Below are 23,516 nucleotides of genomic sequence, written 5' to 3'. Positions count from 1 at the left end.
GGGGCGGTAAGAGATTTTGTCTAAGCCCCAGCAAACTCATCTCAACTCCTATTGGGTATCACTGTGCCCTGGAGGGAAACTCTGAGGATCCAGCTGGAGAGGACACATTGGAGACTGCTGCACTGAAAGAACTGTGTTTCTTGGCAGATGTCAACGAGTGTGTGGATCCCAGCTCTTGCCCCAGTGGGAGATGTGTCAATACACTAGGATCCTACAAGTGTGTCAGCTGTGCGGCTGGCTACCGGCCCAGGGATGGAAGATGTATTGGTGAGAAATTTGTGCTGCTTCTGGGCAGCACCTTTGCCCCCTCAGCAGTACTCCCTGTAAGCATCAGAAGGAGCAGGGGCACAGGCAGCATCCTTCTCCTGCAGTCAGCCAGCCTGTTTGGCCAGGGCATATTGCACTCATAGCTTGTGTGGAGGGACTGCCCTGAGCACCCTCCCATGCCATGTTGCCTTCTGCTGTATCACACAGATGTGGATGAGTGTCTTGTGGAGGGGACTTGTGCTCACGGACAGTGTGTCAACCTTGATGGCTCCTTCCGCTGTTCCTGCTACCGGGGTTACGACATGGCACCTGATGGGAAGAGCTGCCAAGGTACGAGGGAGCCATATGTCCAGACACTCTGAAGTATCACACACTCAGTCCAGAGGGTTCCCTAGGCTCTCCCTAAGCACTTGGCTCTCCCTGAGTCCTGGCCACCGTGCTGGCTGGTTCCCCCAGCCCATATGCCCCTGGTCATGGTTGCTCTGCATTTTTTCCTCTTATCCTACTCTCCCTCCTGTGTTTATGCAGACATTGATGAATGCTCATCCCGGGCTCCCTGTCCCTCCGGACTCTGCCTCAATACTGAGGGCTCCTATTCCTGCATGTCTTGTGACACCGGCTATGCTGTGTCCAGAGATGGCAGCATGTGTGAAGGTATCCCTTCCCCAGGAACTGAGGAGCGGGTGCTGGAGGAAATGAGGGAAGAGACGGTGCCATAGCTGGGTTATTGGTGGGGCAGGAGGGTTTCTTTAGCCTCAGGATCCTTTTCCAGCTCTTTAGCTTCCTGTTCAGCAGAGAGCGTGGAAGGCTGCAAGCAGATGTCACTTGGAGCAGCGGGAAGGTGATTTTGCTCACACAGGAAAGGGATGGGGGGAAGGACTCATGGACCAATGATGATCCAGAAGATGCTGACAAAGGCCAGAGGAGTACAGAAGGCTTGGAAATGTTGGCAGAGTTGTGTGTCTTTTAGTTCAGAACTGTGTGCATCTACTTCAAATGTAGGTCTTAACAGAAGGAGAAACCTTGGGTCCATAGTCCATGGAGAGACTGTGAGCACCCAGGTTTCATAATTTTTCCCCAGCCCCTGATATAACTAGGACATGTTTAAAAGGGAAAGCTTAGAACAAGGTCTCTGCTGTGTCAGGTATTGCTGGCAGAGACTTAACAGCAGAACCGATTTGTGTTGGTTGCAGTGCTGAGACATGAGAGTGCTCAGCCCCAGCTTTACAGCTCAACTGCCCAAGCACAAGCAGGAAAACTCCATCTCTGATGGCTGACTGTGGGGGATATCCTGGGCTTGAGATGGCTTGATGCAAATTCCCTGTTTGGAGCAAGGGAAGAGAAAGGGCAGAGCTGGCAAAGGTATTTGTTTAAAGAATGACCACGTGCTGAGAATTTATCTCTGGAGCACTGCAGAGCCCTGCAGCCTGCACGTAGCTGGCAAATGGAAGATCTTGTCTTTGATGTGACTTTCAGAAGGATCCCCCTGTATGGGGGCCTCCAGGAGGGGAGGAGAGGGAAGTTTTCTTCCCTTAAATCTCCTGTTTTGTTGTCTGAGAAAGCTAGTGTGAAACGAACTTTTTTTGCATTTGATTTTCGGGTGTGATGAAAGAGCTGTGGTTTGATGCCTTACATCTGCCCTCCCCTTTTCCCAAGACTCCACATGAGCTGCCCCATCTCAGCCACCTTGCCCCAGCCATTTCATGAGGGCATCTTATCAGGGTTTGATATTGTTTGGGTCACAGTGACCTGATGGCAGGATGGTATGTTCCTCCCTGCCTTGGCTGGTGGCCTTGTCTGTGGATTTAGGTTTCGTATTTGAAACATGATAAGGGTTTCGTGATAGTTTTTTGTAAACAAACTAGCTTTTGGTTCCGCTCCAGAAGGATTCAATAATACTGCTTCTTGCAACCCTTTGAGACTGAAAAGCTGGGAATCCTGCCCTGAGGTGGCAGAGAGCCTCTTTGTGCCTGTGGCATGCTCAGTGCTCTGCAAAGAAGAAAGTGTTCCTACCTACCTTCAGGAGCTGCCAGTCTCAAGGCTTTACCTCCTGTCAGTGCAGTGTTCTCCCGTGCTTGCCCCTACCTCAAGGGCTGCAGGCAGTCTGTTGGCATCTTGCAGCCTTCTGTGCAAGGGAAGGTATTCCTCTCTCCTCTGCTGTGAGCAAAATCCTCAGAGTGCCAGCAGATTTTGGCCAAGGCCTGGGAGAGCTGGGTGAGAGTGGGTTTGTGGAGAGCTCTGCAATTGGGTAGGAATTGTTGCAGGCCCCTGAACAGCTTTTCCACGAGAAGGACATTGTAGACAAGTCTGGCATGTGAGAAAGCAGAGCCTTGGACAGTAGGGCTGGTGCTGCGTTGCTCTACTGATGTTTGCTCTTGTGCAGTTGGCTGAAGGGAGGATTTGTCAACAACTGTGACTGAGGCACTGGCCACTTATTGACTGATGTATGCAGAGCAGAGTTCCTTCTGGAGACAGACACTGGGGTTAGCAGTATCCCTGTGCTCACAGAATCACTGAATGCCTAAGGCTGGAGGGGGACCTCTGGAGTTCATCTCATCAACACACTGCTCAAGCAGAGCCACCAACAGTTGTCTTCCTAGGACTACATCCAGATAGTTTTTCAGTATCTCCAGGAAGGGAGACTCCACAATGTCTTTGAGCAACCTAGGCCAGTGCTCTGCCACTGTCACAAAAAGAGAGTGTTCAGGCAAGACCTCCTGTATTTCAGTTTGTGTCCCTTGCTTTTGGTCACTGGGCACCACTGACTTGCTGCTGGGATAGTGTTTTGCTGGTCCCTGTGATGGAAGGGAGAGAAGAGTCTGGGCTGAATCTGCACACCCTAGTAACAGGGAGTCTCTACCCTCTCACTGTGATGGGATGGTCTGGGAGGACAGCTCAAGCCCACTTTGCAGGCCAACAGCTGGGTGATACTTCTGTGGATGGGGGTCTTCTCAAGTGATGGCAAGAGCTGGGGCCTCACTCTGTGCTGTGCCCTTCCTCTTGGCAGATCTGGATGAGTGTGAGGACCCTGCTGTCCAGTGCCTGGGGGGAGAGTGCAGAAACACACTGGGCTCCTATGAGTGCCACTGCCAGACAGGCTTTGAGCTCATCAATGGCACCATATGCAAAGGTATGAACCCCATCCATGCAGTCCTCTGGGTCCAGGACATACTGGATCCCCCTTCTTTCTCAGCAGGGAGGGTGCTGGTGCCAAGGCAAGTGATGCCACCATGCATGGCACATCCATAAGGCTGTAGTCAAATTCAGGCTCATCATGGACAGGGAAGATCTCTGCTTCCATGATGAGAAAAAAAGGGGCCAGGAGCTCTTTGAAGGCTGCCTGTAAGAGACTGGGAACAGGGAATCTACGTGGCTTTGGGGAAGGATGAACCCCAGGGCTGGATGCATGGTCCTGATTCTGCTCCCCCTCTGCAGATATGAATGAGTGCCTCAACAGTGAGATCTGTAGTCCCAATGGCGAATGTCTCAACAGTCAAGGGTCCTACTTCTGCATTTGTGCTCCTGGCTTCTCAAGTGTGGCTGGCGGAGTCAGCTGCCAAGGTGAGCTGAAGGGTGGCTGGGACATAACTTAGGTCCTGCCCTCTGCTTCCTGCCCTGCTGTGAGATCCAGGTTGATGTTTTTGTCTTGATTTCACAGATGTGGATGAATGTGCAGACAAATCCCTGTGCTCGCAAGGCCAGTGTCTGAACACAGAAGGCTCCTACAGATGTCTGTGTGAAAATGGATTCAAACACTCCCAGGAGACTGATGACTGCGTGGGTGAGAGCTCATTGCTGGGGAGATCAGCCTCCCAGAATTTGAGGGAACAAATGGAGCCAGTGCAGGGGGGAGGGCAGTTCTGCTCCCAGCACTCAAAGTTGCTGGTGACTTGTAAGGAAGACTAGCACTCGTTCAAGGCCTCTGACCAGCTGAAGCAGATCCAGGTGCTGTAATGAACAAACAGGGTCCCCATCTGACCATCGTCATCCCCTTGCTCTCCTCCCTGCAGATGTGGATGAGTGTAAAGAATATGGGGATGCCATCTGCGGCACATGGCGGTGCCAGAACAGCCTGGGCTCCTACCGCTGTATCATGGGCTGCCAGCCTGGCTTCCATTGGACCCCCTTGGGTGACTGCATTGGTGAGTACAGCCCTGGGTCCTCCTGTCCCTCACCCTGGCAGGAACAGGGTGGTTGTGGGACATCTCTGCCAGAGGCACAGGGGAGAAGGAGGAGGAGGAAATGTGTGGCTGGTGGAGAGGCAGATAATGCTGAGAATTTGTTTTCTTGGCTGTGCTGCCTGCTTGTGTCTAGACTTCTCTCTTCCTGGCATCTGGAACAGACAGCGCATTGTGCTGCTTTCCGCTTGGGGAGGGTCCTGGACAGGTTACAGCCATTCCAGGCTTGGGGCTGGACCGCAGCTCCCTGTAAGCTTTGCTTGCTGGGGCTAGTGCCAGTCACCTGCCTGGCAGGCCTGGGTGAGTGGAAAGGCTGCTACCAGAGCATGCTAGGCTAGTGAGTCTGGGTTTGAAGCCCAGGCTCAGCAAAGAGGAAAGAGCAAAGGGGTTTTTGCAGTGTTTGATGCTCCCCCCAGCTCAGGGAAGATTGCAGAAGGGAGGAGCTGCTGCCAGCCACTGGGCCTGGGGCTGCACTAGGACTCAGCCTTAGCACGTGGAGCTGCTCCTGGCCTTGGAACCGTGGATTGTTGACACATAGCTGTTCTGCCTGCTCCAAGAAAACTTCCATGCAGCAGCTGGAGCTTGTAGGCTCTGTGTCCCTTTACACCTCTGCAGTAAACTGCTACCCTCAGCGACCCCTGCCAGTCACCTCCCATGCTTCCCATAAATTTCCCATTCCCACCCTGCCCCTATTGTTCTAGTCACACGGCCTCTTTGTGGCTCTCAGTGTTGCAAGAAGCTTCTCTTAACATGCACACTCATAGGTGAGTAACTGGAGCAGCCAGACCCAGTCCCTCACATCAAGAGAATGCCCGTCCCAGTCCCAGATCTTAGGGTCACAGCTGAAAGGCCTGAGTAGGGGTGTCCAATTGAGAGAAGTGGGGACTAGGACAATTCTTGTTTTCGGCTTTGCTGCAGACATTGATGAATGTGCCAATGAGACGCTGTGCGGGAGCCACGGTTTCTGCGAGAACTCGGATGGCTCCTTCCGCTGCCTCTGTGACCGTGGCTATGAGAGCTCACCTTCCGGGCACTACTGCATTGGTGAGTCTGCCAGGAGCACTCTGCCAGCCAGTAAAGGAGAGCCATTGGTAGATGCCAGGCTGGCGTCCCTGCTGTGTGATGGCTCCCAGACCACAGACAGGGACTGCACTCATGCACTGAGAATCACACACAGGGCAGCTCATGGAGTCAAAACCCCTCCTTCCTGTATACAGCAGATCTTTGGGATTGCAAAGGACCAAGCTCTAAAAAAGTGAGTGTTTAACAGTGAATATGGAGCCCTTTTCTGTCCAGGTGGAAAGGAGGTCCTTGGGAGATGGAGGCACTGAATGTGCTGGAAAGGTACTTTAAAGGGTGCCTGTAGAGAACAGGCAGGGTGTATTATAAGGAAGAAAATTTTCATTGTGAAGACAGGCAGGCAGTGGAACAGCTGCCTGTGATGTTTGTTTAGTTGCCATCCTTGGAGATTTTAAAGACCCTACAAGAAAAATCTCTGAGCAGCCTGATGGGATCCTGTAAGTGAGTATGGCATTGGACTGGAGTGATCCAAACTAGATGATTCTATGATCCAGCAACCCACTGGATTTCAGCAAGCTGGAGTTCAGGCTCTGGATCCACTAAGAGCAGAGCATGAGGTTCCTGCCAGACTTGTGTTGAGCCACAGTGTGAATGTAGTTCTCAGCTTGTCCCTAGCAGCTTTTGTCTCCCTACCACAGGGTAGCTTCATGCTGCAGACCATGCACAGACTGCCCATGCAGAGGCAGGATTCCTGCTGCCCACTGCTGCTCTTTGCTTTGCAGATGTGAATGAGTGTGAGCTGATGGTCGCCGTGTGCGGAACTGCGCTTTGTGAGAATGTGGAGGGATCCTTCCTGTGCCTGTGCCCCAGTGATCACGAGGAGTACGACACAGAGGCAGGGCAGTGCAAGCCCCGAGCTGCCGTGGGTGAGTAGGCAACTGCTATAGAGCATGAGTGGCAGCTAGAACAGGAGCATGGTAGCCCTGGCTGGGGTGAGATAAAGATGAAGGCCTGTCAGGGTTGTACAAGCCTCCACAGATAAATGGGCAAGTTTTTGTCTGGGGAGAACTCAGAAGCCTGAAGGTGAGGACCTGAGAAAGTCACACTGCTGGTGATGGGTGTGTTCTGGGACCTCCTAGGTATGGGATGCTGCGTTGGGGTGCCAAGGACCCCATCCCATCCCTGCTCTGCTGTCTTTTAGAAGGCTCCGACACACATGCAGCCCACCTCTCTGACAGCGCAGAGCGCAAGCAGTGTTACTACCACATCAGTGACGTTCGCCTGTGTGACAGCGTCCTGGCCAAGAACATCACCAAGGAGGAGTGCTGCTGTACTGTGGGGGCAGCCTGGGGTGACAACTGTGAGACTTACCCCTGCCCCATCCCAGGCACAGGTAGGACTGTGACCCCACCACACCAGGCAGGGCCAGTGCTCTGCCTGCCAACTCCACCTTGATTGCACTAATGAGCTGCTTATTTTCTTTCCATCTCCTCTTGGCATCTGTATCTTGGTCAGTGGAGTACCAAGAGATCTGCCCTCTTGGGAAGGGCTATATTCCCCAGGAAGATCTGCTCTCAGGAAAAATCTCTTTCACAGGTACTAGCACCATTTTCTTTCATTTCTTCCAGGGGGAAGAGGGAGAGCACTATGTAAAACCCTGCATGAAAATGCACTGACAACACTATCTGTAAAACCCTGCATGAAAATGCATTGATAAAACTATCTCCTGAGGCCTATCTTGGGGGATGCTAACATTCGGCTGCTGTTTTCCCCATTCCAGAGAAATACAAGACTGCCAGTATTGTTGAGCTGGAAGTGCCCCTGCCTCCAGTCCTGCGTTGTTGCTGGCAGTGATTCTTTCTTGGTGCAAGTCTCTCATTATGAACCAGGGATGGGGACCATTAAGACACAACTCTTCCAGTTACTAATCAGATCTCACAGTGGCCAGCTTGCTCAGTCTTTGGCATTTCACCTCCATGGGGGTTGTGTGCTTAAGATATACATGAATTTCCTATTTGTGAGTGTCCTGCTCACGACATCCCTTCTCATGCTCTGTCTGGGAGTGCATGGGGCCTGTGGGAGAGGTGGGGGGCTCACTCAGGGACCTGTCAGTGATCGAGGCAAAGTGCTGTGACAGCTTTCTGCAGGTATAGCACCCAGTCCACCTTGCTTTTATGGCTCTGCTTCCTGAGACACCTGGCCTCTCTCCATCCCTCTTTCAGACATGGACGAGTGTGAGATATTTGGCTCCGAGTTCTGCCGCAATGGACAGTGTTTGAACACGGTGCCGGGCTACAAGTGCTTCTGCCGTACAGGATACTTCTATGACTCCAGCAGGCTTGAGTGTGTTGGTAAGATGGCCTCAAAGAGCAGTGGGCACCCCACTGCACATGGTGGGACAGCTGTGCTGCTACACCCAGACTTGTCCCTGCTGGGCCAGGTCTAGGTCACAGGCTTCCTGGGACCCTCCTGGGGAACAAGAGAGGAGGGCCTGAGGGTCATGAGGTCCCCGTTTGTGCAGGGAAAGGGTCACACTGCTCATGTCTGCCAGCCTGAAACGTTGCCCTGTCCTTGTGTGTGGGCAGATCAAGATGAGTGTCAGAATGAAGTGTACTGCATCAATGGCGAGTGTCTGAACACAGAAGGCTCCTACCACTGCTTCTGCAGCCTCCCTCTTGTGCTGGATGCCACTGGCAATCGGTGTGTGAATTTCTCCAGCAGGGCAGGTGAGCCTGATCCCCCACTGCAGCACACCTTTGCCCCACACATCCCGCCCCATGGCTGGATCCTCCAAGAGGGAGCAGTGGGTGGGGACTTGTTATCTGGCTGAGGTGTGTCAGCACCAGCACAGGGTGCAGCCATGGCAGGGAGGGGGCAGAAACTGGGGCACATGGTCACTTCTCTTGGGACAAGATGGACAGACACTCTTCTGGATTATTTCCATGGCATCCTTTGCTTGTGTCACTCACAGATGCCTTGGAGGAATATGAAATCCACCTGGACGTCTGCTGGCAGACCGTTGCCGACTACATCTGCCAAGACCTGCTGCATGGCCAGCAGACCACATACACTGAGTGCTGCTGCCGGCTTGGTGAAGCCTGGGGCCAGAATTGTGCACTTTGTCCCCACAGGTCCTCTGGTAAGTTGGGTTGCATGGGCAAGCATCTTCCAGCAGAGGTAGGAATGGGCTGGGCTGCCACTGGTCATGTCATGCAGGTCTGCTGCATTAGATCTCTGCACTGCTGGAGCCAGCCCAAGGAGTAGGTAACCCCACACACACTTCTCCAGGGCTGAGCTGCCCCAGTGGGTAGAAAGTATCTGAAACTGGTTTGCAGCAAGTCCAAGGTACTTGAGGGCAGCATTGCCCTGCGCATCCCACTGCTTCTGCACATGTTAGGAGATAGTGCTAGCCGGGGCTGGCAGCACCCTGGGAACTGGGGTTCTTGCTGCTCAAGAACCTGCTGGCCCCAGACGGGAGTGAATCTTCTTGACAAACTACAACAAACTACAAATCAACAAACTACAGAGCTGCAGCTTTGGAGGGCACTCAGTGTAGGCTGGTTCAGCTGACCCAGTGTGGATGCACACCCTCTGGCCATATAGTGGACCTTGAACCAGGCTGCACTGACCCTTCGTTTTCCTCACCACCTGCAGCTGATTTTGCTTTCCTGTGTAATGGAGCCAGTGAAGACAGTGAGAGAGGGGCTGAGCTCCGAGAAAGACCTAGGTACGAGTACGGACCAGGCTTGGAAGACCCCCACTATGGCCTTCCCAGCCCCTACTACAACTACCTGGAGTCTGAGTACGGAAGCCCCGACGCCGGTTTCCCTCGGAGGGAGCCCAGCAGTGAGTTTCCTGGCAGCCCTCTCCACCATGGCCCAGCACGGTCTCCACCCCGCTACCTGCCCGGCCAAACTGGTGAGTATTGGAGACACAGAGAAGTGCCTCCCCACCCAGACTGTCCATGGGGACTGCCTCGTAGTTCCCACCCTGGCCAGGCTGCTCCAGGCTGTTCCTGGCTGTCCTGAGTCAGTCCTGAGTCAGTCCTGGTCAGTCACTGTCTTGCTGCATGCTGATATTCCCTTAGTGAGTGGGCTGAGGCTCACCCTGCTCTGACCCCACCTTGCTGCCCTCCAGGTCTCTACGAGGGCTTCGAGGGGCTGCAGGCGGAGGAGTGCGGGATCCTGAACGGCTGCGAGAACGGGCGCTGCGTGCGCGTCCCGGAGGGATACACCTGCGACTGCTTCGACGGCTTCCGGCTGGACATGGCCCGCATGGCCTGCGTGGGTGAGTGGGGCCCCGCGTCCTGGGCCGCGGCTGCTCCCTGCCGGTGCCAGCCGGCACGGCAGCGGGAGCGGTCCGCTCCTCCGATTCCTTCCCGTGCGGCTGGGAGGGCCCTCGTGGAAGTTCTGCCGGCCGCTTTCTGCTGGCAGCTAGGTAAGAGCAGCTCGGGGCATCACCGAGAGCGGCTGATGTCTCCTGTCTTCTCATACCACTCTTGTACATCACAAGCCATTGTTACTGTGATTAATGTCTTGGTGAGATTCCTCACTTTCCACCCTGCCCCATGAGACATGTGTTTCTAAATCTTCTCTGCATTTCCTCTAAATATGCCATGTCTCCATCCTTTTCACATTATATGTCTCTAAGCCAGGTGAGATCTCAGGCACTCACTCATCAGAGCAGATGAAGACACTCTTTTTCCTTAGGCATGGCACTTACTTCAACTCAGGGCATCCTTACTGTACAAAACAATGGTGCAGCTTCTTCATACAGAACCCATGGTCAATACCACCCCAAATGCCGCTGTGCAAAACGGCAGCCTGCGATGTTACTCCCTCTTCTGCATTTGCGCACTGTTTTCCTTTCATTGGCCATAATGCTTTGCATTTGCCTTCAGTGAATTTTGTCTGGTTGAATTTGGAGCACTACTCTATCAGAGTAAGACTGAACCCTGCTAAGTGCTTGCAGTCTGGCGTCACACATATATTTTGTAAGCATGGGGATTCTTCCTTTGTCTACCTTAATGACAACATTTGCGTGGAGTAGGGGTAAGGACAGACCACTGCAGCCTGTGCTTTAAAGGGGTTTTGTTGTAACAGCCAGGTATTGCTAATTGTCTTTGGAGTGCAGCTGTGCAGTCCATTGTGCAATTGCCACAATTTAATCTAGAGAGTATTTTCTCAATCTGTTTGAGTGTGTCATGTGAGAGTGTGTTGAAATCCTCACCATGGCCAAGGCACATCATATCCACCACTTCTCCCTTATCTGACAGGCCAGTTATCAGGTCAGGGAAGAGAACCAGATTGGCTTAACGTAATCAGGCCTTAACTGATCTGCACCAGCTATTTAATGATCCTGTTATTCTTTAGAGGGTTATGACCTAATCACTCACAAACCTGAACTGCTTAGGGGTGAGCAGACTTTAATTCTGTCTTTTCCCTTTTCTGATTTTGAAGATGGTTTTGAGATTTATCTTTTGTTGCTTTTCTGAGGCCTCCTTTATGCTCCCATTTCAGAGACAGCTGTCAACTTTTAAGGGACTGCAGGCAGTATTAAACACATGAATTTGCATTGCTGTGAACCTTTACGGATGTAACTGCTTTATATCTGATTGTTGAACCTCTCCATCACAGTGTGACCTTTCCTTCCCTGTGCTCCTGCACCCTTGTTTAAACACTTCAAACATGGTCTGTGCCCTGTCTGATCACCATGAGTGTTTTTATGATGGCTGGAACAAAACCCGTGTTAGCTGCTCCAGCCAGCTCGATTTGCTTTTGTTTTCTCTGTTGATAAGAAATAGACTGACATTCCCCATTGTTTCCTGCTAACATATTTTTGGAGCCTTTGCTTGTTGCCTTTTCTATCCTGAACTAACTAGCCCTCATTTTACACTGGAGCCTGTTTTTTTCCTTTCAGTTCTCCTGCTTGGTTCTTAGTCATCATCATGCTTTTACCTTGCTGACTTCAGGCCTTTAGAATATTCCTGCAGCTGCTGCAGCACTTCCCCTCTCACTTCCACATGGCAACAGCTAACCCATGCCCTGAAAGTCAGCTGGGTGTCCTCACCTCTATCCAAGTGGGCAAAATCTAGGACTTGATGCAGACTGCTAGCAACACTATGCTGTTTCTTCTGGCTTTTGGGTCTCTTTGGGCTAAAGTGTTCTTGTTTCATTTCTCCTCTTGATTTGGTGGGCAGACCAGCCTGTCTGCTCTTTCAGCTTTTACTTTTCCTTGTTTCTGAGGCTGCAAAGCACATCTCCCTTGATGTGTCTGACTTCTCCTTGGGCTTCCAAGCAAGCTGTCCTGTTCATGGCAATGTCTGATCCTGAGGTTTAGGGCAAGTCCACAGTGTCAGTTCAACAATTGGTTTGGCTGTGTGTGACCTTGTTCCTCAAGCTCTGTCTTCTCATGTTTCCCTCTCCATCTTCCTCCTGTGACTGCTGTGCTTTCTCTTACCTCCCTTAAAATTTTGCTTCTAGCATGCCTCCCTGTGGTTGCACTTCTCTTTCTTTGTCAGATGGCCCCTCCACCTATGCTAGAGATAATCCAAGGTCCCTGGGGTGGCAGAGCACTTTGGTCCTCCCAAGGTCCATTGGCTACTGATGGAGTCTTCTTTCTCCATTGGGTGGCCAGCTGAACCCATCACCTGCTCCCCACTCCCTGCTGATCAGTGGCGGTTGAGTCTGGAGTTTGTGGTGAAAGGGGTTGGGCCTGCCTTGGTGGGTGAGGATTTGGGCTCTGTTTGCACCTGTGGGTGCAAACAATGGTTCTGGGGTTGTACATGGGTGCTCTGTCCTGCTCGTGGCCCCACTACAAGTTGGTGTATCTCAGGCAGTGTCTGGGTGAGTACATGTAGCAGAGCAGACCTGTCACAGTAGCGCGGCTGCTGTAGGGCTCACATGCACACTGCAGCCTGATGAACTGGCCAACTGAGCCCTTTGGCACAGTTTGCAGGTTAATAAAATAAGCTGTTGTTTGTGCAGCACGAAGTCCCTCTGTGTTTTGGTCCTGGAGATGATAGCCAGCCTCTCAGGGCCACCATCATTTGCCCGGTTGACCTTGCTGGATCAGAAAAGGGCATTTTCCAAAGCTAGAAGTGGCCTTTTCCCCAGATCTTAGGCTATTATAACTTGTTAGCCAAAAGCTGCTAACCAGAGGGTGTCACCAGCTGCAGAGCTTGGAGGGGCTCTTATCTGGTGTACATGGGGCAGGGTTCAGTACTGTGCTGAAGGATGCTGGGGATGCCACCCTTGGATACTACAGATGCTCTGCAGATATGCTGAGGGCATGGGAAGCTGGTGGGGTCACTGTGGACGTCCTCAAGGTACTGGTTGGGAGACAGGGCAGGCAGAACCTGTGTGGGAGGGCCAGGGGGGACAGCAGGGGCACAAAGAGATAGCTGTGGGCTGGGACTACTCACTGTGACACCAGCTCAGTCCAATCCTTCTCCTTGCAGATATCAACGAGTGTGAGGAAGTGGGCAACCCTGAGCCCCTCTGCCGAGGTGGCACCTGCGAGAACACCGAGGGCTCCTACCGCTGCCAGTGCTTGCCAGGCTACGTGGCCCTGGCTCGGTCACACCACTGCGTGCCCCAGACAGCCCAGAACCCAGCAGCTGCGTAGCTCTAGGAGAGCAGTGGTGAGGGTGCTCCCCTGCACATGGCTCTGGGACCTGGGAGCAACAGAGAAAGGCCTCCCACGGCTGTGGGTGCTTCAAGGCTCTTTGTTCCTTCGTCTTTGAAGTGCACAACTTCCCCACCACCTCTCTCTATGGGTCAGGGCTGAGCTCCCAGCCTCTTGGCCCTGCCAGCCCCTTCTCTTCCTGCAGCAGAGCCCACCCCAGCCCTCAGCACCTGTCACATTGCCCTGTGTCATGGAGGCTCACAGGACACTTTCCCTTGCCACACATCCCCTGCCTGTCCCCCTCACCCTGCCAAGAAAGGGGGTTCATCTCCCTGCCACTGCTGCACTGACCTAGTGACAAGCCTTACCCACACTGCGGGTGCTGGCCCCACTCCTTGTGAAGCGTCCAGCCCCCAGGCCAGATCTTAAGATGGGGGCTCCACCCCTGCTTTCTAGAGCTGCTGCCTAACCTTGGGACGTGGGAAAGAGGCCTGAGGGGCCCCAGGGCCAGCTCTCCCTGTGGCCTTTAGCCCTATACTTTGTGCCCCATGCTGACTGGGCAGGGGGAGGGGGAGCAGGTCCAGCTTCCTTTCTGTAAAGTTGTTGGTGGTTATTTTTTTTTAACTGAGTCTGCTGGAAACTTCTCTCATGTTGTTAAATAAAACATTTATTTTGGGCCCCTGTGGCTCAAGACACTGGGGCTCGTCAGAGCTGTGCTTGTCTTGCCTCTGCCAAGGGCAGAGCCATCCCACTTGTAAGCCAATTCTTAGCCTTCTCAGCTGGCACTTGGCCTCCTCCTGCTCCCAAACCAGAGAGCTTTGCCAGGCCAAATCCCCAGCCCAGCACCAGTGGCAGGAGCCAACTCCAGTCCCTGCAGATTGCACGGAAGTTGTAGCTGTTCACACTCTGCCTTGTTCTCACACGAGGGGGCTGCAGTTCCCACATGAGAAAGTACAGGTCACTGCAGTTGGTAAGAGCTCTCTGGCGGGTCTGGGAGTTGTTTCTCCAGCTCTGGTGCCCTCAGGATGAAGACCTTTGCCTATGCTGCAGCAAGCAAGGTCTATGCCACCACTCTTCAGGGAGCCTTTGCACAATTTCAAGCCTGCATAGGACTATCAAGGCAGGAACACAGCCAGCATTGCCAGCTGGATACCAGCAGCAGAGATGTCTGGCTGCTTCCAGGACACCCACACTTAAGCCAGCATACCAACTCTATTCATGCCTTCAGCTAAGAAGTACAACCAGCTGAATCCCAGCCATTCTGGATGCCTGGGCCACTCTGCTTTTCTTCCTGATCCTCTTCATTCACAGAATACAACACAAGCAGAATTTGTCTAGCTTTTATTAAAAGGAAAGTTATAAAAAGAGATTCAGGAGCTCACAGCAGCTCCAAGTTAGTAGTAGTGCAAACCATTGGTTAGAGAAAGAATCATCCCTGCAGAGACACAACACCATTTGGCTTTGCATCCGCAAAACACAAGTTTTCCCAGCTGGAGTCCTGCTGGCTTGAGCAGAAGCCCAGGACATAGTAGGCTGTCAGCTTAGGGAAAGACTCCTCTCCTTCCCTCTGCTTCAGCTGCATGGATAGCAAATGCGGGTCCCAGGGGCATCTCGATCACAACACAGCAGGAGAAACACAGGAGGGTGGATGCAGCTGGCATTCCAGAAGAGGCACTGAAGGGTTACGATGTAGCAGCTCAGACAATAGCCAGGTTCATCACTGAGAAATTGCTTCGTGAGGACAGACAGCTCCATGTCTAACAGATAAAGTGCCTCCACAGATTGGCTGGAGGATGATGCTCAGTCACTCCTGCAGCAGACACTGCTGCCCTTTGAGCTGCTAGGAGGACACCCCATGGGTGTCACCTAAACACAGTAAAAGCACTCTGCCAGGGGCTGATCTTGCAAGGAACACAGTGCTGGCTGCTCAGAGGCTGCAGAGCTCTGAAGAAAGCAGTAAGAAATATTTATTATATAAAAGAATTTGGCCTGTGTTGTTTCTGGTTTTCTCCTCCCTAAGCCCTACTAATGGCAGAGCTCCTCAGCTAGTAATCTGCACTGGTATCTTCCAGCAGAACAACATCTGGTCCTGGTCGTCTACCAGCTCCCACTTCACAATCAGTTTAATCTGAAAGAGAGAGTAGAGGGAAATAAGAACATTCAGGAAATCTTACAAGGCAAGGGCATGGGGAGAAAAGTTATCACTTCTGTGGAACAAGGAGGTCCTGGGAGTTCAATACAAAGAGGACAGAGCTGGGGCCTTGCCCTTGCGTGCAGTAGGTGGGCCATGCACTGATTGCTGGAGCACCATCTGTGGATGGAGAGCTCCCAGTTACATGACAGAAGAGACCTCCACATGCTGCACTCGTATTCCCACTCTCTGCAAAAGCAGAGTGGAAACACCCTGCAGCAGCCCTAGCTGAACTGCACTTCAGAGTCAAACACACCCAGTTTGGGAGCATTCAGCTGCATGCAGCAGGCTCTGGTGGGAAGCATGGTGCAGGAAGATACTGGAGCGGCTGAAGCCACTTGCCAGCAGTTGAGCCAGGCTGCTTCCTTTGCTGGGCCTGTCCCAAAGTGGGAACTTGAAACTAGCATCATACAGCAAAAAGAACACCAGACTGTCTGTGGAGTCTACTTTGTCTCACCAGAACAGAATAAGGGGTCTTCCCTTAAAGGCAGGTGGTGAGACTACTCCAGTATAAGCAGTAGCTGAGAAGCTGACCAGCTGCATCCAGCTGCCTGCATACTTACACTGGGGTACTCGCTCTTCACAGGGAGTTTATTCAGGTAGCTGTAGGAATGGCCCTTCTGAATGGGGCACTGGATCCCGGACTTGCATCCATCAGGCTCAGGAATAGGGAAGGGTATGTCCACGTGCAGCATCTCCCCGTACACCCTTGCTTTACTGCCCTGGCTCTGGATCTCTGCAAAACACAGAGAACACACATAGACCACACATTACCTTCACATACCCCAGAGGCTGCAAGAACACAACTAAGGGACACTCTTCCTTCCACCCAGACCCTTCTCCAGCCGCCCTTCTTCCCTCCCAGCAGTGGGACACAGAGGGGACCACCTGCCCCTGCCCACTCCCGCTGGGGATGTGCTCCTTACTGCTGGCGAAGGTGACGTTGATGCTGTAAGATGTTCCCTTGTGGAGCAGGCAGGGCTGAGTGGGGCAGGGGCTCACGTTCACCTCCCGGATGCTGCCGTCTACGGAACCTGCAAAGAAAAATCGGGATTACCGGGCCGTCCCCGCCTGCCGCTCCCCTCCCGCTGCCCCGCGGCCGCGGGTCGGAGCCACTCACCGCAGTCAACGAAGCGGAGGGGCTCGGCCAGGGCGGTGGCGGCGGCGCCCAGCGCCAGGAGCAGGGCGAGCGGGGACGGCACCATGGCGGCGGCGGGCGCGGCGGCGGCGGGCACGGCGGCGGCAGCGGGCGCGGCGGCGGCGGCTCCGCGGTGTCACATGAGCGCGGCGGCCCCGCCCGCCGGTCAGCTGGGGCGGGCCCCGCCCGCGGGGCCGGGCCGGAGCCGCCGCGCTCTCCCGGGGGTGCCGGGGGGAGCGACCGCCCGCCCCCGCGGCCGAGGGCAAGGCTGCAGCCGGGAAAAGGGAGGCGGGAGCGCCGTCGTGACAGGGGACGACAGGACAGCCCGGGAGTGGTGGTGGTGGTGGTGTGCTGGAACTACAGCCCTTGGACAGACAGACGGACACCTCTCCAAAAGCGCTGCCACTGGACATCCCCAATCCCGTGCTGTCCTGGGACAGTCAGTGTCAAAGGCAGCAGCCGGAGGACACACTCAGATACAGCAGTGCCATGGGCCGGGAAGCTCTTTTGCTGCCCACAGTGAAAAGGGGATAAAACAACGCCCACAAAGCTGCTGTAGTAGACTTGTCCATGGTCTTGTTCATTCATGTCCCATACGTCGTGTTCTGCATGTTGAAAGCTGTTTGCATAACATGAGCTGAACGCCTCTGCTGAACATCTGCTGAATACCTGGCATGGCTGCCACCTTTCACAGAGCACCCACACTTCAGTTCTGTTTCTCAAACTAGTGAATTACTAGAGACTCCCTGCTTTGTCCTGTGGATATCAAAGCAAACCAGATGATGCTTCAGAAAGCATTTGACCCAAGCTGAAGTTTACAACTTTTCACCAATTTCACATGGTAGCAAATTTTAGTCTTTCTGGGATCATGTCAGAACACATTAGAGAGGCACGTGAGTGCTGATTTGGTAGGAACGTGGCAGAGCTGACACAGCATCCCCACTTCAGACCTCTGTCAAGTGACTCAGAGGAGGCACCCCACGCTTTGCTCAGGCCCTCTGCAAAGGGTGTCACATCAGAAAGAGGTGTGGGGCTTTTTAATGTTTTTTTTTTTATATATTTCAATTAAGCATTCGGTTTCCAGACACATGCATAGCAGGATGCTTACCAAATCCATATACAAAATAAACAAAAAAACAAACAGCAAACCACCCTCAAAAAAAACCTGCTGAGACTAAGCGATGTATTTAACACTACCTAGCACACTTTATAACTGACCCAGATAAAGGCTTTTCCTTGCACATGTAAAGCATGCCCTCCAAAAGGCTTCTCTTATCCACATGCTTCAAGTCTTACAGATGGTAAACAAAGCTGCCTATCTGACTGCTGGTAACAGAACTGCAATCAAGTCAGAGCAACACCATAAAGTGCCATCACACATTCACAGGATAAGTAGTGCTTGGAATTTGCTTGGGAGCAAATTCCACAGTCCATTAAATCAGGATGCCTCCCTGTGAAACAACTCACCACATATCTTTGCTTTACAGATGCTTTTACACAATGGCAGTGACCATGTACATACAAGTCAATACATATTTCAAAGGCTTTGAATTAAAAATCATTGCATCCAGGATCAAAATAAACATTTTCCCTCCCCACACCTCAAACTGGGGTAGTAAAAAGCCTAAAAAGTGTAAGTCTGTAGATCTACAGCCAAGGCCTTTACAGAAGAAAGAATCAGAAACCTTCTGCCCAAGGTTTTTAGCTGATATCATACATTACTATGGTGTCAGTTTTGCAATAGCATTACTAAAGCTTAAATTCCCCAAGGCAGCTCAAGTGTCTTGGGCCAAACAGACCTTGCTTTTAGGCACATGCCCCCTATGACATCTGATAACAGGCATAAGCCTCCAGGTTCCCTTGGAGCCAAAAATTGCTTAAGAAAGTCAAATCAACTTCAGGCTGATCTCCTCATTTTGCAGATGGAGGTCCTTTCCTATTACAAGCATCACAGGGAGCTTATGCTGCAGTGCAGAAACACCAGTGGAAAAGGCTAAGAAAGCTAGCAAATTCTCTCCAGCAAGACTGATACTGGATTTGTTAATTTTTGTAGTTCAACCAACTCTATTACATGAGAAAAAAGCCTGAAGTTCCACTTCGTCAGTCATCAACACCTGATGAATCCAAATCCCTCTAAGAGCACAGCACTTGCAGCTCAGTAAACAAATGCACTTGCAGGCACTACAGTGTCAATGAATACAGGCAGGTTCTCAAGAAAATCCACATACAGAGACTAATCAATTTAACTGTTCTTTCAGCCAGAACATGCTCCTTTTGCTACAGATCGTCAGAATTCACATTTAAATTCATCACATCCACTCTTGCATTCAACACCACACCAGAGGTTTTATTATCACCAGTTTCTGAAGCACTGAAACAAGTTACATTTCCCTTCAAATATATACAAGATGATTTTAGCATTATATTGCAAAGGAGAAATGAACAAAATATCTAGAAAATTCAACACTCATATAAATCTTTTCAATACAGTGTGCTTAAAGAGAGCTAAAGGAACTCCCCAAACCAAGATACCACAAACCAGAATAAAAACAGAAAACCAAAGCACAAACTTAAAAGCAGATTATGTCTACCTATCAGAAACAAGATGGCCTTCAAAATCAGAACCCAAGAAGGAAGAAAATCTAGACTATAACTCCATGAAAAAAAAAAAGGGACCAACCATCCCTGTACCCCATAGCTGACTAAAGGAAAAAATGGCCAGCGATAAGAGATGCAAGGGAATATCTGTTCTCCTTTGTTACCCTCACCTCCCCTTGTCACACCAAAAAAGTTGTCCCTGAACATGAGTCTCTCCTCAGCACAGCAGATTATTAATTATATTAACTGTGAGTGACGCTAGCTGTCCTTTTCCTCATTCTTCCAGTCTGCAGTAATCACTTCAGCAATGTCCCAAAGACCCTTGAAGCTGCTTGCCACACTTCTGTCACTTAACACCTTTCTGTCACTTTAACACAGTAAAAATGAAGGCAACTCCAAAGTAAGTGTCTTGGGGCTACATCCATTCTCCAAAAGGTGTTCACAATGAATACAGCCACAACATGGAGAAATGCAGCAAGATCAATCTAATGCACCCTTACAGGAGTGAGAAAGAAAGCTAATACAATATGGAAAGAAATCAGGCATGATCCCTCATCTTTTCTCCTAGGAGGTTTTCATTCTCTCCTCCAAAATTGTCAGGTTTTGGGATGCCACATTGATAATAACCGAAAAACATCCCCATATGGTTTTATTTAAACATTCAGTGTTCCGATATGCCTGATGAGGATTCATCAACTATTGCAGGTGCCTGCATTAGTACCATTCCTGGTGGGACCCCGCCTGTGGTACTTTCCTGGCTTTATGCTAGTATCATTAAAGATAACCTGAGAGTAGGCAAAATTAGACAGCTCAAACCAGTCTTTATTTACATGCTCAGGGTGGAACAGAAAGAAAAGCCTGTGGTTACAGAAGAATCACTTTGCTTGGAGCAGGATGGTGAGAAAGCAGACTGTGACAAGGTTCTAAAGACCTCTGAAGGTAAATCATCCCCTCCTGCTGGGATGACTGGTTTTCTTCCACCAGTCTTTGACACAGTCACTGTATGACTCTCCACAGGCCTGGCTGGGGCTGAGGAACAGGATTCCTCCCCCAGAAGCACATGAGGAACAAAGAGATAAAGATTCTTTTAACCACGAGCTCATCCGTGATCGACCGGCCAGGCCACTGTCACACGGCAAAGGAATCAGAAGGCGTTTAAGCCACCGTGGGAGGGCAGCGCGGCGCGGCCGCCCGCTGCCCCTGCTGCGGCGGAGGCCGGGGACAGCGCGCGGGGCGCAGCCGGCAGCCGGGCCAGCGGCCCGCCTAGGGAACGCTGGCCCCACCTGATAAAGGAGAGCTAACCAGAAACGCCGGAGCCAGGGAGAAACCCTACAAGCCCTCATCCCTGCTCGCTGCTTAATTTATCACCCTTCACTGCTTTACGGCTGCGAACACCCCCACGAGCGAGCAGCAGCTCCGTGTCTCCGCGCGCCTGTGACGCGCTCCCGAGGCCGAGCACTGCCCGCGGCGGGCCCCGCTGCCGCCCGCGCTCTGCCGCCCGCCCCGCCGCCCGCCCTCTGCCTCCCGCCCCGCCGCCCGGCCCTCTGCCGCCCGCCCTCTGCCGCCCGCCCCGCCGCCGCCCGGCTGTGGGCGCGGCCGCACTTCCGCCATGGCGGCGGGGCGGGGCTGGGCCGGCATGGCGGCGCCGGCGGCGCTGCGGTGGTCCTGGAGGCTGGCGCAGGGCGGCCGGACGAGGTACGGTTCGCTTGGGCACTCGGCCCCTTGGACCCTCCCTCAGGGGTACGGAACGTCCCCGCTGCGCGGGTGGGGTTGGTGGCTGCCGGGGCTGGGCCCGCCGCCCGCTCCGGCGACACGGGCCCCTCTGAGGCGCCCCTCTCCCTTCTTCCCGAGGCAGCCGGTGCTCCGCCTCACCGTGCCCCGGCCCAGCGCTGCCGAGACCTCCGGTCCGCCCAGCTGGCTCCCTGCTGCGCTGGGCGTCGTCCTTCTCCGAGCCGGGCCCGACGGAGAGCGGCCCCAGCGAAGGACAGATCTTCCTCAGCGAGAGCTGCGTGAAGGTGGGGGCTCTGGGAGGGTTTCCACACTGCCTGCCCTGCCGTCACGCAGAGGAGACGTTTGAGTGTTCGCTAGTCTGTTCAGCAGGCCTTTTAATCCTTTTCCTTTTATTTCTTTGCAGAGGCTGCTGGACATTGCAGAAGGATCAGAGTTTCTCAGGTTGCAAGTTGAAGGAGGTGGCTGCTCTGGCTTCCAGTACAAGTTTTCCTTGGACACAGTTATCAATCCTGATGACAGGCAAGGACACAGGGACGTTTTGGTGGTCAGGTGTTACTATTCTTGGCAAAAATGGCAGGAGGGGTACGCGTAACATGATAGTATCTTACATGGAAGGGAAGAAGTCTGTAAGATAAGGAATATGCTGAGGTTCTGCTTCTCTGTAAGGTCTTTAGCACAGGTAATGGTTTAATATGCTGCTTTGTTTTGCAGGGTGTTTGAACAAGGTGGTGCCCGTGTGGTTGTGGATGTGGACAGCCTAGCCTTTGTGAAAGGATCCATGGTGGATTTCAGCCAAGAGCTGATACGAAGCTCCTTCCAGGTGGTGAGCAACCCCCAGGCAGAGAAGGGTTGCTCATGTGGGACTTCCTTCTCTGTCAAATTCTGACTGGACTTACCATGGATGGACACTGTTTGCAGACACTTTTGGCAGTTTCCAGAGAGTTTATGTTTGTTCTTTTCCCTGCTGCTCCCTCTCATCTCCCTTAACCTGTGACACAGCTGTTACACAATACTGCAGCTGTGTGTGTGTTTGCACTGAGCCTGTCTCCAAGATGTATTGGCCTTCTCTTCAGAAACAATGAAGTAACCATGAGCATGCACACAGGAGCATCTTCAGCATCTTGTGAACCACTGGCCAGGTGGTGCTGACTGGCCTGCCCTGTCCTGATGGTGGAACTACTTAACTGTCTCTGCAAGAGAAGGCTGTATATATGTGTTTGTTTATTGAAAGGTCTTACTAAAAAAAGTCTATGAGATTGATTGGTACTGCTTGTGCATTTACATGTGGGTAGAATCTGAGTTCTTTCAGGCTAGTGTTGCTTATTCTTTATCTTCCAAGCAAATGGGACTTGGAAGTCTTTCTCACATGTACTGCTGACAGTCCACTGCCCAGCATACAGTGGGCTTTTCCAGATACTTTTCTTTTTTCTTGCCAAACAGGATTCTCTTGGTCCCAGGAACCTATGGTGGCATTGCTGTAGGTTCCTGGGATGATGGTTTTTACTTGTCAGAGTAAGTGAAACAAACAAAAAAAAAAATGAGGTAGGAAGAATCAATAGCTTGTGTCTTTTATATATAAAAAGAAGAAACACACCTTGTGTGTGTATATATATATATAAAACCTTGTGTATATATATATAAATAAAATACACAGTTCTCTATGCTCCAGTGCTATTTAAGCCTGACTTGGAATTTTAGGTCATATGAATTCTCAGGTATTGTAGTGTGGTTTCTGCCTGCTCTTGCCAGCAGGAAGGGAGGTTAAGGAATACTGCCTAAGAGTTCACAAGTCCTTTTGACTTACAGTTGTCTGGGAGGCTTTTCCATAACTTCGTTTATGATTTCATCTCTGTCTAACATGCATGGTTTGATGAAAGACTAGAATAGCTCCCCTCCTTTCTAAGACCCCCATGGTATGGAAAGTCTAGAAGTTTCCAGAATAACATCATTTTAATTAGTCATTTTTTAAAGTTTTTTTCTCTGCCACTAGATGTCTTTTAAGTCAGTGATTCACCTGCTTCTGGATGAAAGGAGGATGGGGAAGCTATTTTTGTTCCCTCTTTTGTGTTTTATCTGATCATAACCAAATTTTTTAAGACTTGAATCTTTCATGTGAGTGTGGGAACAATGCATGACTTTAGTCTCAAGGGAACCACCTATGGCAAACTATGAGCTTTTCAAGGCCATGCCACAGGCATTTTTTGTTAAGCTTCCTAAAAGCCTTTTTAAACTATTTAGTAATGCCTATGTTCAGCAGTGTTTTGCCTATTTATTTCTGGTGCTCAAAGCTGATAGCCAGCTAGTTTTGGTTGCAGCAGCAGATGTAACAGGAGCTCGCATATCATCTGCTCTGACTTTGTCACATGGGGATGCACATGGATAGGATGTGGAGCTGTGGCTCTTTCAGTTTAGCCTTTTCCTTTTCCTGTAGCAAACAACCTCTGCGTAGTTATGTTGGCATCAGAAAGAGCTGTCACATTTTGTAAAAGGGACTAAAAGAATGTGGTTAAAAGATTTTTCTAAAGCCCTTCAGGGTGTTTTAACCCTACCTTTATTATCCCAGATCTTGAAGGTGGTGTCAGCCAGAACTGCCTTTGAAAAGTGTAAAACCTTAAAGCTTGTGTAGGTAGAATACATTAGATAAAATCAATTTCTTTCAGCTGGGATAGCTATAAGTAGGTCAGAGGAGTTGCTTTCTGAACCAGGAAGATCCATTCTTGATCCATTACACACAGACTGACCTAGGTCAAGCCTCTTTTGAGATCTT

The 23,516-nt window shown here is 51.6% G+C and overlaps 3 protein-coding genes across 10 annotated transcripts in view; 2 read left to right on the top strand and 1 right to left on the bottom strand.

Annotated features, from left to right (window-relative positions):
• LTBP2 (latent transforming growth factor beta binding protein 2) overlaps positions 1–13,791 on the top strand; it is a 71,420-nt gene extending 57,629 nt beyond the window's left edge. For 4 of the 7 annotated variants that reach the window (XM_077784029.2, XM_085580545.1, XM_085580549.1 and 1 more), the window contains 17 exons: positions 148–267; positions 475–597; positions 796–921; positions 3,275–3,397; positions 3,703–3,828; positions 3,926–4,048; positions 4,278–4,409; positions 5,364–5,489; positions 6,248–6,391; positions 6,667–6,858; positions 6,981–7,061; positions 7,688–7,816; positions 8,051–8,191; positions 8,437–8,604; positions 9,120–9,383; positions 9,603–9,752; positions 12,925–13,791. In XM_077784029.2, coding sequence (XP_077640155.1) covers positions 148–267; positions 475–597; positions 796–921; positions 3,275–3,397; positions 3,703–3,828; positions 3,926–4,048; positions 4,278–4,409; positions 5,364–5,489; positions 6,248–6,391; positions 6,667–6,858; positions 6,981–7,061; positions 7,688–7,816; positions 8,051–8,191; positions 8,437–8,604; positions 9,120–9,383; positions 9,603–9,752; positions 12,925–13,091 — 2,435 coding nt within the window. In that variant the 3' untranslated portion in view covers positions 13,092–13,791. Of the gene's footprint in view, positions 1–147; positions 268–474; positions 598–795; positions 922–3,274; positions 3,398–3,702; positions 3,829–3,925; positions 4,049–4,277; positions 4,410–5,363; positions 5,490–6,247; positions 6,392–6,666; positions 6,859–6,980; positions 7,062–7,687; positions 7,817–7,986; positions 8,192–8,436; positions 8,605–9,119; positions 9,384–9,602; positions 9,753–12,924 lie in introns of those variants that run through there. The other 3 variants (XM_085580547.1, XM_085580546.1, XM_085580550.1) reach the window with 3 other exon arrangements.
• A 624-nt stretch (positions 13,792–14,415) lies between these two features.
• Positions 14,416–16,545, bottom strand: NPC2 (NPC intracellular cholesterol transporter 2). The gene is made up of 5 exons (XM_021542764.3): positions 16,527–16,545; positions 16,403–16,493; positions 16,209–16,316; positions 15,846–16,018; positions 14,416–15,219 (listed from the first exon to the last, which is right to left on the bottom strand). The coding sequence occupies exons 2-5, from the start codon at positions 16,485–16,487 to the stop codon at positions 15,133–15,135; spliced, it is 453 nt and encodes a 150-aa protein (XP_021398439.2). The 5' UTR covers positions 16,488–16,493; positions 16,527–16,545; the 3' UTR covers positions 14,416–15,132.
• A 4,029-nt stretch (positions 16,546–20,574) lies between these two features.
• Positions 20,575–22,410, top strand: ISCA2 (iron-sulfur cluster assembly 2). 2 transcript variants are annotated; one of them, XM_021542908.3, is made up of 4 exons: positions 20,575–20,713; positions 20,874–21,033; positions 21,153–21,268; positions 21,461–22,410. In XM_021542908.3, the coding sequence occupies exons 1-4, from the start codon at positions 20,628–20,630 to the stop codon at positions 21,633–21,635; spliced, it is 537 nt and encodes a 178-aa protein (XP_021398583.2). In that variant the 5' UTR covers positions 20,575–20,627; the 3' UTR covers positions 21,636–22,410. The 2 variants fall into 2 exon arrangements, with proteins under 2 accessions (XP_021398583.2, XP_085436696.1); XM_085580570.1 differs by having other exon boundaries at positions 20,613–20,758.
• Positions 22,411–23,516: the final 1,106 nt, after the last annotated feature.

This window comes from Lonchura striata, chromosome 5 (assembly GCF_050655825.1).
Source record: "Lonchura striata isolate lonStrDom1 chromosome 5, ASM5065582v1, whole genome shotgun sequence".
In the NCBI taxonomy this organism is placed as follows: Eukaryota; Metazoa; Chordata; class Aves; order Passeriformes; family Estrildidae; genus Lonchura; species Lonchura striata.
The sequence above is the reverse complement of the archived record's forward strand: the minus strand, read 5'-3'. Positions and strand labels throughout refer to the sequence as shown.

What these genes read in the sequence shown, in the direction of transcription:
- NPC2 (XM_021542764.3), bottom strand. Translation starts at nt 16,487, where the DNA reads ATGGTGCCGTCCCCGCTCGCCCTGCTCCTGGCGCTGGGCGCCGCCGCC. An exon ending in CCTCCGCTTCGTTGACTGCG is followed by an intron (nt 16,317 to 16,402) that starts GTGAGTGGCTCC and finishes TTTTCTTTGCAG; the next exon opens with GTTCCGTAGACGGCAGCATC. An exon ending in CAACGTCACCTTCGCCAGCA is followed by an intron (nt 16,019 to 16,208) that starts GTAAGGAGCACA and finishes TGTGTTTTGCAG; the next exon opens with AGATCCAGAGCCAGGGCAGT.
- ISCA2 (XM_085580570.1), top strand. Translation starts at nt 20,628, where the DNA reads ATGGCGGCGGGGCGGGGCTGGGCCGGCATGGCGGCGCCGGCGGCGCTG. An exon ending in CCTTGGACCCTCCCTCAGGG is followed by an intron (nt 20,759 to 20,873) that starts GTACGGAACGTC and finishes TTCCCGAGGCAG; the next exon opens with CCGGTGCTCCGCCTCACCGT. An exon ending in TCAGCGAGAGCTGCGTGAAG is followed by an intron (nt 21,034 to 21,152) that starts GTGGGGGCTCTG and finishes ATTTCTTTGCAG; the next exon opens with AGGCTGCTGGACATTGCAGA.